General features: G+C 40.7%; 1 protein-coding gene across 1 annotated transcript in view; it reads right to left on the bottom strand.

The window, feature by feature from the left end:
- The window catches only part of aldh1a2 (aldehyde dehydrogenase 1 family, member A2), a 28221-nt gene extending 15870 nt beyond the window's left edge, over window positions 1-12351 (bottom strand). The window contains exons 1-3 of the mRNA NM_001141786.1: window positions 12198-12351; window positions 1117-1221; window positions 451-591 (exon numbers count right to left, since the gene is read on the bottom strand). Of these exons, the coding sequence (NP_001135258.1) occupies window positions 451-591; window positions 1117-1221; window positions 12198-12320 (369 nt within the window). The 5' untranslated portion in view covers window positions 12321-12351. The remainder of the gene's footprint in view (window positions 1-450; window positions 592-1116; window positions 1222-12197) is intronic.
- Between the last annotated feature and the right edge of the window lie 6218 nt (window positions 12352-18569).

The following is an 18569-nucleotide window of genomic DNA, read 5'->3' as shown; positions in this document are numbered from 1 at the left end:
TAACAGACCCGCTACATATAGACAGGTGTGTGGTTTTCCAAATCATGTCCCATCAATTGAATTTACCACAGGTGGACTCCAATCAAGTTGTGGAAACATCTCAAGGATGATCAATGGAAACAGGATTCACTTGAGCTCAATTTCGAGTCTCATAGCAAAGGGTCTGAATACTTATGTAAATATACAGTACATACATTTTAATTATTTTTTACATTTGTAAAAATGTCTCAGAACCTGTTTTTGCTTTGTCATTATGGGGTATTGTGTGTAGATTGCTAAGGATTTTTTATTTATTTAATAAATTTTAGAATAAGGCTGTAACGTAGCAAAATGTGAAAAGTGAAGGAATCTGAACACTTTCTAAGGCACTGTATGGTGCATGTTCCTTTGAGCATGTTGCAAAAACGAAGAAGTCCGGGATCTGGACTTTGAGCACTGTGGAGGACTCACTGCTAGATAAGCACTGTCCCTCTCCACCAGGTCAGCCAGTTTAGCCAGCAGTCTACCCCTTTCTGACGCGTCCATCCTCCGCCACACTGAACCAAGGGTGAAGGCCAGCCGGGCCGCCTGCACCGCCTTGTCCACATCAGCCTGTAGAAGAGAAACAGTTTAATGATTGAATCAGCCTGAGGTAGAGAAACAGAGAAACCGTATCCAGTACGCAGTTTAATGATAGAACCTTGTCCAGTTAACAGGTGTTTCTCCACCTCCACTGAGACAAATAAAATGTGTCTGTCTATTCCGAATGATACTTAATGGATCTTCCATTGGCATGTTTAAGGCTTGTTCTGCTTCAGTTATTCCACACAGAGGTGCTGATTTAGGAAAGGAGAGGAGGAACAGTCGAGCCAGAGAACCAAACCACATTAGACTAAACTCCCTACCCGTTTGCTTTCCTTGTTTTTTGGACACATAACTCACACATGGATAATGCATGAAGGAGAGGATGCCAGGACAGAGGTGGTAGGAAACACATGTGGAAAACCCAAGCGGAGCTCTGTCTAACAAACATCTAATCCTCAAACACTCCAAGGGAAAGTATCTGTGTTTTCATTTCTGAAAATATAAGATATGGGAATGCAGAAACTACAGATTTGTTTTTATTTTCTACAATACCTTCTCTGCTTCTTGGACCTCACAGATCTGCTCTCCGCTGGCGGGGTTGTAGACTGGGAAGGTCTTTCCGCTCACAGAGTCTTGCCACTCATTGTTGATGAAAATCTGCAGGGAGAAAAGATGCAGCGTTCAGTACACAGGATGGAGAGGCCCATGTGAGAGGGAAAATCTGGTTCTCGGAGCAGCTCTGTTTCTCTCCAGAGCCTATTCAGCCATTCCTGCTCTAAAGAGGCACAGGGGCCCTGGTATAACATTTTACTTGTGCGGTTTTCTCAACACACAAATGCTGAATCAAGACAGAAGTATTTACCTGATCAAATAAGAAATGTGCTGTTAAAAAACATTGTGTTTTATGATTAGATTATTGGCATCAGTTTCAGAGGGAGCATAATTGTAAGGTTGGATCATTGGTATTGTGTGTTATATTATTTAATACAAATGTATTGTTTTGTTACCGTGGTGCAAAAAAAACAATCTATTCCGTAACTAATGGTAGTTCCTGATAAACAGTCTAGTGAGAGTGAGCCTGGCTCCTACCAGTGCCTCTCAGTTCTTGTGTAAGGGAGGGAGGGAGGCAGAGAGGCAGGGAGCCAGGCAGGCAGGCAGGCAGGGAGGGAGGGAGGGAGGGAGGGAAAGGGAAGAATCTGTGGAAATGTGGACAGAGATTCCTGCCTGCCCGGCATGGCTCTCTGGGGAGTACTCCAACATCTAGACAAAGAGGTGGGGGAGAGATAAATCCCTATCAGACACCAGACACCCCCTCACTCTCTCATACACACACACACACACACGTGCGCACACACATACATACACATATACACACACAGAGAGAGAGAGAGAGAGAGAGACACACGTTTCACAACATCGCTGCTCGTTTATGAGATCATAAAACACGGGCCACACTTGGTTTCTGTGATGCGTTAAATCAAGCCGTCCGTTAAACAACCACCTGGGATTCCAAACGGACTCTTTTCAAGCTCAATAAAGACCCAAAGAAAAACAAATGTTTAGACAAATAACAGAAATGGGACATATCTCAAGGAATTGGCCTGAGTGAATATGTTAAATAACAGTCATCTGAGCTTTATTTTAAAAGCCCCCTAACAAACTGGTGTGATTTGATCATACAAATGTGCTGTCTTATGTAAGAGTAAGGTAAATAGAAGATGTCTCAGTCCCGTTGGCTTATTGACATGTTTTGGTCTATCACAGCGACTCCTCAGACACTGTTTTTAATTAATGTCAGTCTGTCTGATAGATGGGGTGTTAAGAAAACATCTGCTGGCTTAAATCCTCCTGTATACACATGTGCTCTTACCATACTTTTATTTGAGAGGGAGAAAAGATACACTGAGAGCAGAACTGAAAGCAGGGTTCAAGTGTCCCGCTGGCCCAGACCTCTCTAGCTCTCCAACATGTTTACCAACGTAAACTTAGAGGCTTAAGCACAATTTAATTGGCTGTAAACTGTGAGGAGTGTTTACTTTAGGGCAGGTATAAAATGCCAGCACGCTTGGAAACCATTCAAGACTCAGCACACAGACATCACTCTCACTCCCTCCCACTCACTCTCTCCTGCAGTTGGCTGCTTTACAAGAAGAACCTTGCACATGAATAACTCATGTTTGAGTGTTTAGGTGTTCGGTATCTGCCTGTACCACTCTGCGGGCCATACCATACAGCCTTGTATACCACTTCAATGAATCTGTATTAGCCTGCCCTGAACACTTCCCCGCACACACAACAGATAGAAACAGGCCCACTGACGGTCCTCGTTCAACACATCCCAGCACAGCTCACAAAGTGGACCCACAGTCATTTCAGACAGCAGAATCGACACAGGTCCCCAGTGGGCTCTCTCCCATCCACATCCCAGCCTTTATTAGTGGGCTCTCTCCCATCCACAGCCCAGCCTTCTCAGTGAGTTCTCTCCCAGCCACAGCCCAGCCTTCTCAATGAGTTCTCTCCCAGCCACAGCCTAGCCTTCTCAGTGAGTTCTCTCCCAGCCACAGCCTAGCCTTCTCAATGAGTTCTCTCCCAGCCACAGCCCAGCCTTCTCAATGAGTTCTCTCCCAGCCACAGCCTAGCCTTCTCAGTGAGTTCTCTTCCAGTTCATCCAAGCTGAGTGTTCTCAGGCGCCTTCTATCGGGGGCCACCTTTAATCTGACTCTCATTAAGAGCACTTCATAAAAGTGTCAGTGACGACGAGGAGCTGAGGGCCTGCTACAAAAACAGAAAGCCCTATAGAGCACGGAATTAGTTTTCAAATTTATAGGGGCCACTGTAGTGGAACGCCCTAAATCAGGGGAGCCCCCTGACAGCCCCGACAGTCTGAGCAAGAATGCAGTCCATGGGTAGCTTTATGCACGGCGTAACCCCTCTCACAAGGCACCGCCGAAGGAGAGGGGATAAAACAGTGGAACAGTGGACCAGGCCGCCATCTAAATCATGGCTAGAAAAGGACAACCATCAGCCACCGTTTGCCTCGGCCCTCTCGGGGCTCAGGGGGCTGTTAGACTTTTGTCTCGTCCCATTCAGAGAGTTGATTAAGACGACAAGGCTACACACTAAATCAACTCTCAATGTTTCTTAAAATTGCTTTTAGGTTCATTTAGAAACGAAGGGGAAAAAACCAAGACGGAAACTCAAGTGCAAAAGTGCAAATTCTGAAATGATGTGTGTTTTCTTTTTGGTTTTCCCATCCCCCCGTGGTGTCCTAGCTCTCACCACACATGGCGGTTTCATTTGTATAGAAATCATTATCCCCATAAGTACTCACTGCCTTTGATAATGAGCCATTATAAATAAATTGACCATGTCTTAGACCCAATCAAGTCTAGCAAAATGAAAAACATAACAGCTACAGTACCAGTCAAAAATGTGGACACACCTACTCATTCAAGGGTTTTCTTTATTTTTACCATTTTCTACTTTGTATAATAATAGTGAAGACATCAAAACTATGAAATAACACATATGGAATCATGTAGTAACCCCCCAAAAATTCAACAAATCAAAATATATTTTTGATTATTCAAAGTAGCCACCCTTTGCCTTGATGACAGCTTTGCAGACTTTTGGCATTCTCTCAACCTGATTCATGAGGTAGTCACCTGGAATGCATTTCAATTAACAGGTGTGCCTTGTTAAAAGTTAATTTGTGAAATTTCTTTCCTTCTTAATGCGTTTGAGCCAATCAGTTGTGTTGTGACATGGTAGGGGTAATATACAGAAGATAGCCCTATTTGGTAAAAGACCAAGTCCATATTATGGCAAGAACAGCTCAGATAAGCAAAGAGAAATTACAGTCCATCATTACTTTAAGACATGAAGGTCAGTCAATCCGGAACATTTCAAGAACTTTGAAAGTTTCTTCAAGTGCAGTCACAAAAAACATCAAACGCTATGATGAAACTGGCTCTCATGAGGACTGCCACAGGAATGGAAGACCCAGAGTTACCTCTGCTGCAGAGTTACCAGCTTCAGAAATTGCAGTCCAAATAAATGCTTCACAGAGTTCAAGTAACAGACACATCTCAACATCAACTGTTCAGAGGAGACTGTGTGAATCAGGCCTTCATGGTCGAATTGCTGCAAAGAAACCGCTACTAAAGGACACCAATAAGAAGAAGAGACTTCCTTGGGTCAAGAAACACGAGCAATGGACATTAGACTGGTGGAAATCTGTCCTTTGGTCTGATGAGTCCAAATTTGAGATTTTTGGTTCAAACCGCAGTGTCTTTGGGAGACGCAGAGTAGGTGAACGGATGATCTCCGCATGTGTAGTTCCCACCGTGAAGCATGGGGGAGGAGGTATGATGGTGTGAGGGTGCTTTGCTCGTGACACTATCAAGGCACAATTAACCAGCATGGCTACCAAAGCATTCTGCAGCGATACGCCATCCCATCTGGTTTGCGCTTAGTTGGACTATCATGTGTTTTTCAACAGGACAAAGACCCAACACACCTGTAAGGGCTATTTGACCAAGAAGGAAAGTGATGGAGTGCTGCATCAGATGACCTGGTCTCCACAATCACCTGACCTCAACCCAATTGAGATGGTTTGGGATGAGTTGGACCGCACAGTGAAGGAAAAGAAGCCAACAAGTGCTCAGCATATGTGGCAACTCCTTTAAGACGGTTGGAAAAGCATTCTAGGTGAAGCTGGTTGAGAGAATGCCAAGAGTGTGCAAAGCTGTCATCAATGCAAAGGGTGGCTACTTTAAAGAATTGAACATCTAAAAGATATTTTGATTTGTTTAACACTTTTTTGGTTACTTCATGATTCCTTATATGTTATTTCATAGTTTTGATGAATTACTACTATTCTACAATGTAGAAAATAGTCAAAATAAAGAAAAACCTTAGAATGAGTAGGTGTGTCTACACTTTTGACTGGTACTGTATGTCAGTCCCAAAGCCTGTTTTAAGATGATAACTGACATGGGAAAATGATATGTTGTGTGTATTGTGCAAATCGGAAAGAAAACAAGTGGTGGGATCCAGACCTCTCACAGCACACCAACATGAAGACAACTGCTAAAAATGCATAGAACCTTTACACTGAATGAAATCAATCGATTTGTGTTTACAAGGAACTGCTTCAAGCTGTGTGGTTTCTTATTATTTGGTAAACACGCAGGCCATTTTGGTATTACAGAAAGTTGGCAGAGTTTGTGCTCCCAGTGCAGCCGTGACATCTGATCCTCCTACAACACAGAAAGAGAGAGCTGCCTGGCGTAGATGGGAACTGGACAGTCTGCAGATAGGTCAACACTTTATGCATGGGCCACAGGACAGCTGCAAACATTTAGCAACCCCCATGTTTTTCTGTTAAAACTGTCAATCTCACAGTGCTGACAGTACTTGTCTGTTTGGCTGATGAAATGATGAGACATGTGCGCCTGAAGCCAACGATGAACATAAGGGCTACAGAGTATACGTTTCTGATCACATCAGCGTGGCTCTATTGTTCACTATAAAGGACACAAATGTCAATGTAAAAATATGCTCTGCTTATCTACAACATGCTCTCAATGCAATGGGACTAGGTGGTTATCATCTCGACCAAGCAAAAGGTAGATATATAGGGGAGTCCCCTGGGAATACATGTGCAATCAACAGACATTGAGAAACTAAAGAGTAATGTTCCATCCGTTCAGTGAATTCAAGGCGCAGTCCTGCTGACCCATTTCTCATCTGCCACTGTGCTCTCTCTGGAGGCTGCTACACAACTGGAGTGAGGGCAGGCAGGGGATGCCAAAGTACTCACAGCAGCCAGCAAAACATCTGTTTGGCCTCTAGCGTCTTCTCATGGCTCACACGCTTTAGGAATATTTAATGGGACTCATTTCTCGTCCCTTTTCGGGAGGCAGGAGAGAGTAAAGAACATACATATATGTTTATACACAACAGGCCAAGATTCCACAGCCAGACGGATCCCGATCAGGGCACCTGCAGCTTTCGTCTGCACAGGAAGTTTCATATCCTTTCCTATCACAGGACCTCTATTTCCGTTCTGTTTTCTGGATCTGTTTCAAGACATTTATAATTACTACTGTTTCAAGCGAGGGGAGGGCATGTGAAACTGGATCCCAGTTGGTGTTTTTTCCCCAGTCCTCCTGACACCATAGAACCTTCATGTTTTCCATTCACACACCCAGAGACAATGCCACCCTGCTCTCCTGGGTGTGGAGGGGACGACCCCGCTGTCACCGACTGGCAAACATCTTTGTCTTGACTGTGTGTGTGGTGAGAAAGTTGAATCTGTTCCCTCTCACTCCTTAACGCGAGAAACAGAAATTCAATAGGAAACTGTGTTTGAATATGAATTGTCATTTGTTCAAATGGATGGAACATGCGGGAGTTGGAGTTGGGCGGCACAGCCTCTTCTAAGCCGCCATGTGGTGCCAATGTCTACAGAGTCTGAGATTGACACTTTCACTGAGGTACACTGAGTTTGTCTTTCAATCAGCTGTATCATCTGTGCAGATTTCAAACATAACATTTATCCTAATTAAATAAATATCTGCGTTAAAGAAATAGCCTAATTTCATAAAATAATATTATGGATATCAAATCCAAGATTTTCATAAAGAGCATAAGCCTTTAAGACTGAAAGACTTAACCATACTTTTCTAAGGGTTCAAATTATCAAATTATTACATTGATGTAAGAATCTAATATTCTATGCTTCCACTACATTCTGTCAGTGGGAGAAATAACACAAATAAATGTAATCTGGGTAGAATATAACTACAGTGATCCACTAGTGATAAGGGGTGACGGGGGCCTGGTGACTATGACTTCATGTCTGGCAGACTTCTGCTCTCTGTGTATCTAGTAGCTGTCTCTCTAGAGGGGACAGTTTTTTATGGATATCAGAGGATTTATGGAGCCAGCAGTTTTTCACAATGACACCATAAGGATTTACACGTTCCATGTCAACCGGCCTGAAGACTTAAGGTATAGAAGTTAATGGGATAACCTCCCTGTCATCGGACTTCCTTAAAGAGTGATTAAGAGACAGGCGACGCGATGTTGACGCCTCTGCTCAGACGATAATTTACACTCACTGCACAAACAGCCATTTCACAACGACGGACATATTCATGGTACCGCAAGCTCACCCTGTCACAACCAGGGATGTGTATAACTGCGTTTGTGACTGTGCGTCTGAGAGAAAGAAGGGGGGAGAGTGTGAAACGAGAAAGAGAGGGAATGGGAGAGCGAGAGAAGAAGAAAAAGAGAACACTCGCTGTGCTAGTTGTGATAAATCATTCAGGCTCCCAGTGTCCTCCACCTTGGGGTTTGTTTGATGTTCATCGCAGTAAGATGGTGGTTTTGAAGTGAAAAACTCCAGAAGTGCAGGTCAGGCTAGGCAAGGCAGGGCACTGACCCACACTGTGAGACAGGCCCAGAATTTACAGCCCAGTGGACAGCACCTAGCATTGGGGAGCCCCAGCCTTCATCTGTACTATCTCAATCAGTGACGGATTGATGGGGCCTCTTTCATTCATCCACATTGACTGACTGGACTTCTCACAGATTAGTTTACAAAACCCTTCCTCGCTTCAATATGAAGGTTATAGGTTCCTATTAGGGACAAAAGTGTCAGCAATTGCACAATTCATTTTTTTTAAACAGTTAACGTATGCCAATCTGGAAAATAAAAGCCATTATTTACATTGGGAAGCTATATAATGAGCATGGCAACTGCGTCTAGTTAAAGTCTGGTGTGTTTGAACATTGTGAAGGTTGCATACGCATAGCTCTTCCTGTTTTCACTGCATTTGACACAGTTGAAAATTAAACCCTATTTGGATTACGGCCCAAATTCCTCTGCCAGGATTCACTGATTTACAGTCCTCATTCCCCACAGTCTATGTACGCTCACAGGTGTAGGATTTTAATTTGAGCACCCTGTTGCAGGAGAACTGCAATGCAGGAAATGTAAAACTTGTGGTGTATTTGAGGTTTAGAAAGGCTTCTGAAGTTTGTAATATCCACTTTGAAATTTCAGACTGGATTTTCCCTTACGAAAAATGTATCAACCCCTACAAAAATGTTAATGAATTATAATCCACATAATAATTCACATCTCCTGTTTCTGCAGGATTATTTTCTCAACTCAAGATCCTACATCTGTAAAAGTACACTAAGCTACAGCCGTGCTACAGTGACTCCAGTTTACCATTAACTTCAGTTACTTCTACAGTGACAATGAGGAATCCCTGCATAACAGTTTTATAGTAAACAATGACAGAAAAAAATGTCTATACCTTGGCCGCTCAAACATTATTCAGTATCATACACACTAAGTATCAATTCAAACACATTTTGTGAACTCAACTTTGTATTTCCAGGTGTCTCTCTCAACAACTTGAAGGTGAATGTGCCAGAAATGCTCCTTCCCTCCATCTCTAAAGATTTATTCTTCTAGGAGTCTAGTTTAACGACTGCTAATCATTGAGCGGTGTGAGAAGCCACCCGGGCCAGAGAAATCACCCACTAAAACCCCGAGAACACTGGCTCTGTCTCCATTCATTAACTATACACCACACAGTTTATCCTTCTCTTCTCTCTCCCCGCGCTGCAAAAAGCTAAAATCATCAATAAATGCCCATCAGGGTAGGTTAATTTATGGCTTCCTTCGTGGCGCTATCAGCCCTGCGGACTACCTCACAGATGGAGAGCTCTAAAGCCGACTCTCCTGTGACCATTCAAACGCTATGTTTTTATACTAGCTTAGTGTCTTACTACCCAGCTGGTTTCAGGCCACAAGCTATGGTGAAGTGGGGGTAGGGTGGATGGAGGAACCAAGACCCAAGCGCCCTCTTTTTACGGCTGTAGCTACAGGAGAGTGGGGTGTGAAAAAGTTAGATTTTTTTATAACAAAGCAAAGGGAGACCTGAGCAGACCTTCCAAAGTTTCACTGATCTGCACAATCCCACGCAGGGAGGGAGATAGCTTAACTGACACGTTCACACAAATGTCTCTTTGACGGCAAACAGTTCATGGCTCAGTGAAAGGGACAAGGGGTAAAGCGTCTATGGCGATAACACCTCTCTATCTCACACCTCTCTACAGTCACTGTTGGTACTAAACATACTATGGGCATATCTTCACTATTAGTAGCCTCCGTTTGCAAAACAAAACTGTTGACTGAAAAAAATACATGCCCAGTCATGGTGGCTATCTCAAAGTGAATTCATATTCACTAATCAATGATCATGTTTTACAGTAAGTAGAAAAAACATCAACATGCTCAAACTCATGTGAGACCAAGGAAACAATTCTAAACTGGAGTGTAAGGAGCTGCGTTACAAGCATGTTCATTCTCAACTCTCTACTGGACGTCTGGCTGCAAAAGGCAGAGGCACATCACACAACTAGCCTACACGGAGTGGAAGAATGCATAGGGCTACACAGAGAGCATGCGCCCACAGTCCAGAAGGCCAGCTCTCTCCTAGCTATAGACTCTGCTTGCAGTGTTCATTCTCCCCCTGGCAGGCAGGCGGTGGGGTGGATAGAACATGAACAGGGTGTGAGGAGAGGAGCGTCTGCATCAGGGGTGGCCATAAATCAGTGATCTCCTGCCCCCCATGTCCACCAAACCAACAGGGACTGGATGATTCAAATTCCTGGGGGTTAATTCACCAAGGCCTGCGCTCCCTAAAGGTTCTCCTATACATTCCACCCTTTGCGTGCATTCTTTTAAATAATACTAAGCATGAGAGAGGGAGAGGGGGGTGGGAAGGAGAGCTGATAGCATGACTGTGCACATAAGGCAGGCATGCTAAACCAGCTCTCCTCTTATGGCGAGTAGACCACTGTAAGTTGCATGTTTCCTCAGCCAAGTGCCCTTTGAACTTACAACAACGAGGTGTGAGGCTAACCCTGATTACAACACTGTACTTACATATTGTGCTGTTATGGAGCTCTCCTCAATAAGAAGTGCCCTTTACTCACACTCATGGCAATAAAAGCATTGGATTTCAAACTGCAGAAGGGACCATGCTACAGGAAACAGACAAACATCCACATTATTATACATGTTTGGATGGTGACTCTACAGTCAGGTCCTAGTGGTTTGATTAAATGTATACCAGCATTAAGTAAAGGGGGAGTTGAGAAACAGCCTATACTGGGCCTATACTGACATCACAGGGCCTATATTATTCTCATTAATGTAATCCTCAAAATGCAAGCCTAAAATGTGTAAACAATAATGACCAAAAATGTGACACTTTCAGAGGAAGCCCTTGGAGTCTGATTCCTGATATTGCTGTGTAGGCCTAATTAAACGCCCACAGAGCCCATAATAACCAACCACAAGTGTAACGGCACAAAAATCTATTCAAATACCATTCAAATACAATGTCTAGGCTATAGAGTACACATAAAATAAAATATGTAGGAAACATGAGACTTGTGATTGAAATAGGTCTTCACATTTCATCAAGTGTTCTTGCGTAATTTTGCATGAGGTCAGAAGAGTCATGCGGACGTCTAAGGACAATAATGGACTAGAGCACCAAGACTTTGCAATTCATTCCGTGAATCTAATAACTTATTCTGAATCATAGTAAAATTAATAGAATTTACAACATGCGTAAGGGGTTCTGAAACCAGTTAAATTACTTCTTACGGCAGGCAAAGAAAAGAAGACCCTCCTCATTTTATGTTCAAGCTTTGATATGGTTGAATACAATTAGTTTAAATACATATTTTGAAACGAAAAAAGCACACTTAAGATAAAATATGATAATAGGCCTATGAAATGTATATCAGAACAAACCATGGATTTTTACAACAAAAATATCTTCCAAAGTGAAAATGTTCAATTCAATCGTCTTTTGAAATTACAGGTGTGATTGAATCACAGCAACAAGGTCATTTTTCAAATATTATGCAAGTGATATAAGATACCTGGGAATCATGTTTCTAATCAATAAGTAGTTAATAACATGCGATTATTATCAATCACATAACGGCAGGTTACGGGACGTTTACTCTATCTGGACAGAATTGTGTAATGACAACATTCTATCTGAAAAAATGCTGACCTTCACTAAATGACTGCTGTCACCTGTGATAAATACTATTCATTGTAGCCACTGCAGATGACATACAGACCATATGAGTCATGGTAAATATAAAAGTGAAATAAAAAACACCTGTGCAATATAATTATGTTGGCAGCGCTGTTAATCATTCAAACATGCCTTGGAAATGACACTCGATGTGGCCGTATGTGATAACTTTTAGAAAAGTACGCCACATGTTGATGAGCTGTATTCTATGCTATGAGTTGAGCAATGAATGTGAGAAAAGATCTGAAACAAATTTTACGACGGTAAATCCAGAACTTGAATGAACATTTTAAACCGGACTCAATCACCTGTACTGTGCGCAAAGACATTGGCTAAATTGGGCAGTTCCACACTTTGACAATTGTGCGCTATCTATCATCTACAGACACATACCTTTAGGGGGGAAATATTCTGCATAATAGAAGAGATATGATACATTGAACATAATATGTGACTCGGAGCAAAAGTTTAAGTTGTTTCACAGACCTTGGTGTACTTGATCTCCGCGTTAGGCACAGGCGAGGGCATCAGCTGGAGAGATGCCATGAGCGCAGCGGCATCGGCGTCGGTCTTCACTTCACCAGGGAGTTCGATTTTGCTGGAAGTCATCGCGCCTGCATCCGTGTGTCTGTAGCAGATGCGTCTTCGTTTTTTCTACTGATTTCTGATTAGGACTTTGGAATCCTTCCTGTGTTTATATCCAGGTGTCAGCGGCGGTCCGTTTTTATTGGGTAGAGAACAGGGCCGTCCTCCTGATAGAATTAAAATCTATCTTAATTTACATAAACGAACCCAGCCATCCGTGTTGGGGAGGGAAAGTACTTATCACAATGTCTCTCGTTATAAGTCAAAGGAAACGCATTGAAATTGACATGTTATCTGTATTGAATAGATAGACACAGTTTAAACACACTGACTTACATTTAAGATATTATAATGAATATACTATAACAAAATGGGATCAGAGTAAGATGTTATATTGGAGAAGTGGTGCTTGAGGTATTTACGAGAGAATTAAACACCTTGGTAAACGGTAAGTGTGAAAGCAATTCCTTAAACGACTCTTTAATAAAAACAACATGCTACAGACTTCAGCTGTAAAGACTCCACGGTGCGCCTTTAAATAAACGAACCTTCTTTATATGAGACTTGTGTGAAAGAGAGATTCTGAACTTTTTTGTCTCCAGATATGGGTCTATAATAGGCAAATGTATAGAATATTTTTAAGTACTCAGCTAATTATTTTGTAGCTATAACTTCATATATTCATGAAATACCAGTGACCTTATTTCCATAAGAGGTGGTAAGAAGCATAATAATTAATCCTGATGCTGGACTACTTAGAACATACCCGAATGACATAATGTATTTATTATTTAGCTACACTTGTCATATTTAAGTGTGATGTCTATGAATAAGGTCCGTTTGCCACACATTTCATCAACTCGCCTGTTATACCATCCTCACAAGGTCTTAAGGTGTTATTTAGTGTGGATTTAAAGCCATCATTATTATTTCCTAGTCTGTTGATGAGAGGCTCCTGTGGTGATAATTCCCTGTTAGCATTCACTTCAAACGTCCCAATACACATTTGAACGATTTAAGTCGGCTCAAGCGATGTCTCAAAAAATAAAAGGAGTTACACGGATCTTTACACCTCGGGAGTGATGGTAGGCCTACTAGCCAATTGCTCACAACTCAAGATAGGCCTATAAGAGTTTTGGGCTAAAATAGTTAACTAATAAAACCACAAATGACTGACATCGCATTATTGCTATTGGGTAAAAAAAAAATTCAACATTTTAAATGTGTCAATAAATCGAGTGATTGGAAGCAAAGCTCTTAAACCGGCATGAGTAATCTCTCCATCACTGATATATATATATATATACGGCCTAAAATATAAGGTGTAGCCTTTATAATGTTGGTTGGGTGAGATTATTTGAACTCTCTCGTGTGATTCCATGTTTGATAATAAATCTACAGGCTACATGAAATTATTTAATAAGGTAGCCTACTAGGCCTAGATGCAGTATTTCATTCTCTTAAAATACAATGTTGTTGATAGCTTTTTTAAACAATAACATATTGGATAATCCCACTTTTTATTTATTTATTCCAACCTAATAGCTACTTATTGATGAACATATATAAAATAGGCTATAGCCTACTGTTGTTGGACATCTATCTAGTGGAGAAGATAAATTCTTACTGTGACATGGCTTTCAACATGCCTTGAATATATTGACAATCCAAGAAGCGGCTGACAGAATAAAAAAGTGGACGGAGTTGTATAATTTGGAAATACCCCGCAGTGGTGCTTTTTCTCCATCACCACAGCTCCCTTTTTTCACAGCATGGGCGACACTCCTAACGTGTCTGTTTCACATCAAAGACAACAAAGACGAAAAAGTGGCATTGATTAATGCAACCAAACCATCCCATCCTCTACCTGTCGCCTCTCCTTTTAAAAGACTACAGGGAGCAAAAGATAAGACATACATGGAGACAGTGTCACTTCCCTGCTACCACTCCACTCCTTCTCTGTTCATTGAGCTCCCTCTGTTGGACAAAACATTAACTCGAACTCAGTCTAATACAGTAACATGCCACTCTCTGATCCTAGTTATAATTTCATTTGGTGGCATCTTGATTGATCACAAGGAAGACTATATGATACCAATGTTTTAAAGGTCAAAAGCCTCGAGGGGATTTATATTCCCTATAAAATTAATAGCTATTGAATGATCTGAATAGCACTGCTTTCTAGGTGTTTGAAGAAAGGTGTCAGGTATACGTGCTGGCAGTTACCCCTGATATAAGTGCAGGCAGGTCACCCGTGATACAAGTCAGTATTCAACATCCATCCATATCTGAGAATGTCGGGAGATTACTTGGAAACCGGCCACTAGGGGCAAGAGTGAGCGCTGTTACTTTCAATTAGATTTCGTAAGCATTTGCGACTGGTTTCAAAGGTTGCACGTTCGAATCCAGGTATAGAAAGTTGTGTTGATATATATTTTTTTAAGCCTATCCCAAATCATGACAGTTACATTAACCATTTGGAGTTAGTGCCTAACCTTAAGAATTCGGAGTTGATGCCTAAATTTAACCCTAACAAAGAGTTCATGCTAAACTTAACCTTAAAGACTTCGAAATTGGACGTTTGGAACAACTTGGAAATGTGATGTTTGAGAAACATGGATGAACGTCTAATTCTGACATGAGACTGTGAGAGCTTGTTGATAATTGGCTAGGCACTTCTAACTCCTCACAGTCAGGAACTTTTAAATACTCATTGAGTTGCATGATAAATCATATTATTTCAAACTTCTTGACAACGGTCTACAAGACCTCAAGGTAAAGAGATAAAATGCATATCATTACAACAATGCCACATGCAGCACACATCATTAGCCCAACACTCTCTGAAGAGGGCAGTGGTTGGCTCTACACAATATCCTCATTAACACCAAATGGATTCATGGGTCAATATGATAAGACATAAATAGATAACAAAACATATGTATAGCCAAATGAGTCACATTGTCATATTACTATACTACTATTCCATGGCATTCCCTAAAAATCCACAAATAGTTTTATGTTCAACATCCCACTGGGCATACCATGTAATTTTAACGTGGATAAGTGAGAAATATTTGGTTTAGACATTGATCAATGTGATTACAGTCCACCCACTCAAAAAGAAAGATAAACGTTTGTTGAATATCCAATGTGTTATCACTATGCTTTCAACCATCTAAAATCACAACCAAATTCCAATGCAAAAACAATGTCAGATTTTTGGTTTATACAAGAGATTAATGTGTTAACACTGTGCTTCATCTAATATCAGAACCAAATTACCTTGATGGATTTCAGTTGAGATTACATTAAAGTAAATAGTGCAAGTGATCAATGACGTTCGAGAAATTGTGCAGATTATTACAGCAATTGTATGATCTCCACAGACCTGTGATCACCTTTGCATACTATCTTGAACATGCACACTTTATATGATTACATAAGAAAACATTTATAGTTACAGTCACCTCAAAATGTGGCCATGGATGTGTTACTAATTTTAAGGTTGAATGTTACATTTGTTTGTAAGACAGCCTTAGCATTAGTCTATTTACTGTACTACAAATGTCATATTGAATTCTGTTAGGTTGATAATGCAACCAAAAACCAACATTTAATTGAGATGTATGTACTGCTTGGATAGCTCCATCTGAGCCACTGGCTTAATCCCATTCTTTAATTTAAATTTTTGGTGGAGTTGGAGATATGAATCCAACATATCATTGTTTAACTTGTAGACAAGTTAATAGTCTATTTATGGTATTTCAAAAGTGATATTGAATTGTGTTTGGTAGTCAATCAGGGGCGGAAATCCCGGGGGGGACGGGGGGGACACGATCCTTGGAAAAATATGATTTGTCTCCCCCAATATATCACTGAAACATAACTATGTAATTTAAATAATATTAATAATACGCAATGAAAGCAATTGTGCGTTTTTAAGTTTCAAAAGATTGCAACCCCCCCACCCTTTGCCTCACAATGTTTTGATCCACTGCCAGTTCCTTAGTTGGCAAGGTAACAGAGGGGTCGTATCTACTGTCTGAAAGGCACTCAATGAACGTAACTGAAGTGAGGTTAATCCAGTCAATCGCGCACACACACTAGCTGAATATGCAGAGCTAGCGCGCAAATATTAACTATTAAGCTAGCTAGTACCTATTCCATTTATGTGGCCTCGTCAAATATGGAATCTTTGCTATCGTAAATTTATTCCAAGATCAGCACACAGATGATGTAAGTTAGTGCTTCAAAGTCCCTGCAATAAGGTTAGCGATAAACTGAAGTCCAAACTGAACAGAACTACACTCTCTTCTACCATTGTCTTAAATATATTTAATGGTCTCGTTGCAAAAGCTAAATTGTCGCAAGGGAACTTTTATTTATTTATTTTATTTCACCTTTATTTAACCCGGGTAGCAAAGATTATAGCAAACACCACTGAAACGGAATTGGTGCTCGCTAGCTTTGCAAATTCAGCTATTGTTGGAAGCCAGCCAATATGAAACAAACTAGTAAAATTACAAAAGGTTGCAGCATGTGTTGTGTAAATGGTGAACTCATACAGCTGTCAACTCTGGTCATTTTAATCCGTTTCACATTTGCTAGCTACCTTTTAGATCGAAGCCCAAATAGAATGATAAAAGATAAGATGATAGAAGCCCATCTCCTACTGTAAATAACCTACACACCGTGTGTGTGTGTAGCCAGCCAGCCAGCCAGGTAGAAAAATGGCAGAAAAATAAAAGACGGACATCAGAGTATTTTTCAGTACACCAAAACGCAAAGTAAGAACCCTAGTAGCCTAATATCTCAAAGACTAGTTGATAAAATGTTCATAAGAAAGAAATGAAATTCTAATGGAAATGTTTCACAATGATGTCATTAGGCAGAGCAGGCAACAGATGGCACACAGACAGCAGAGTTGGGGATAGATATGCAGGGACAGACTGGCAGAGACAGGGAGTCTCAGGTAAGTTTGTTGAGTCTTTGTTTGGCATCATTATGAAAGGTTCTCCATTTTTTTGACTTGTAAAATAGGAACATAATTGGAAAATGCCATGGATACCCCCACTCTCAACTTAAACTGGTGACTGAACTAAGATTTGTTAAAGGCAATGGTATTGCTGTTGTGATTAGTTGTGTAGTTTTGGGTACCGGTAGTTAGGAGTACGGCAAACACCTTATTTCTTTGGTTCCTCAATATACATTTACCATATTACAATGTAGGCTATGTGTTACAGCACTACTTTTGGTGTCCCCCTCAGGAATTGCTCTTGAGAAAATTTAATGTAATTGTCCCCTCCAAAGTTGATATCAAATTTTCGCCCCTGTAGTCAATGCAACCAAATATCAACATTTGAAGGAGATCTTCTGCTTGGATAGTTCCATCTGTGCCACTGACTTACTCTGGCTTTAATTTCAGTTTGTCTACAAACTAAAATATGTTGGATTCACATCTCCATCTCAACCAAAAATCTAAGTTCAAGAATATGACTAAATCTAATCAAATCTAACTTGAAATGCACCTGAAATGAAGTTTGATTTGATTTAGTCCTGTTCTTTAACGTTTGGTTGAGATGGAGACGTGAATTCAACATATTAATGATTAACTTGAAGATTACGTTTGAAATCAACCAAAGCTTGAAACCATAGGCCTATATGTATTGCGCATTGTCTATTTTAAGTTTAACCCTGGGTTGAATTGAAACAATAGCTGTTTAACTCTGTTAAACCTACCCTTTGGAATGATTTCGATAGCAACAGTGAATTTAGTTATTAAGAGATCTCTCAATAGTCATTCTCACGATAGAACATTGTTAGTAGTCACTGACAAATATCAATGGTAAAATGGGTTTGGTTAAAACCCAGTATTGGAGACCTAATGAATAGCTATAGATAGATCAACTCTCCAGTAGGAAGTGCTGCTCAGCCTATAACTTTTTTTCTAATAGTGGATATAACTTTCAAGATCTGACTTTGTTTCAAAGGTACAAATTCAACATATATAAAGTAATGTTTGTCTATGTTGAAACTTCGTTACTTTGATGGCAAAATCCTGTGGTTGAAATTTCACCCTTAAAACAACAGTTTACATTGATTACTTTTTTAAAATCCAATGTATTTTCCACATAGATTCCACACCACAATACTTGACAAATTGCGTTGAAACCTTGATTCAACCAGTTTGTGCCCAGTAAGATATTTGCCACATTTGAAATATTTAATTATTATCAACCATATAATTAAAACTTGAAAGAATGACTTTGT

This window comes from Salmo salar, chromosome 11 (assembly GCF_965601325.2).
Source record: "Salmo salar chromosome 11, fSalSal1, whole genome shotgun sequence".
NCBI classification, from domain to species: domain Eukaryota; kingdom Metazoa; phylum Chordata; class Actinopteri; order Salmoniformes; family Salmonidae; genus Salmo; species Salmo salar.
Note: the sequence above shows the minus strand (reverse complement) of the source record. Positions and strands in the feature narration are given on the sequence as shown.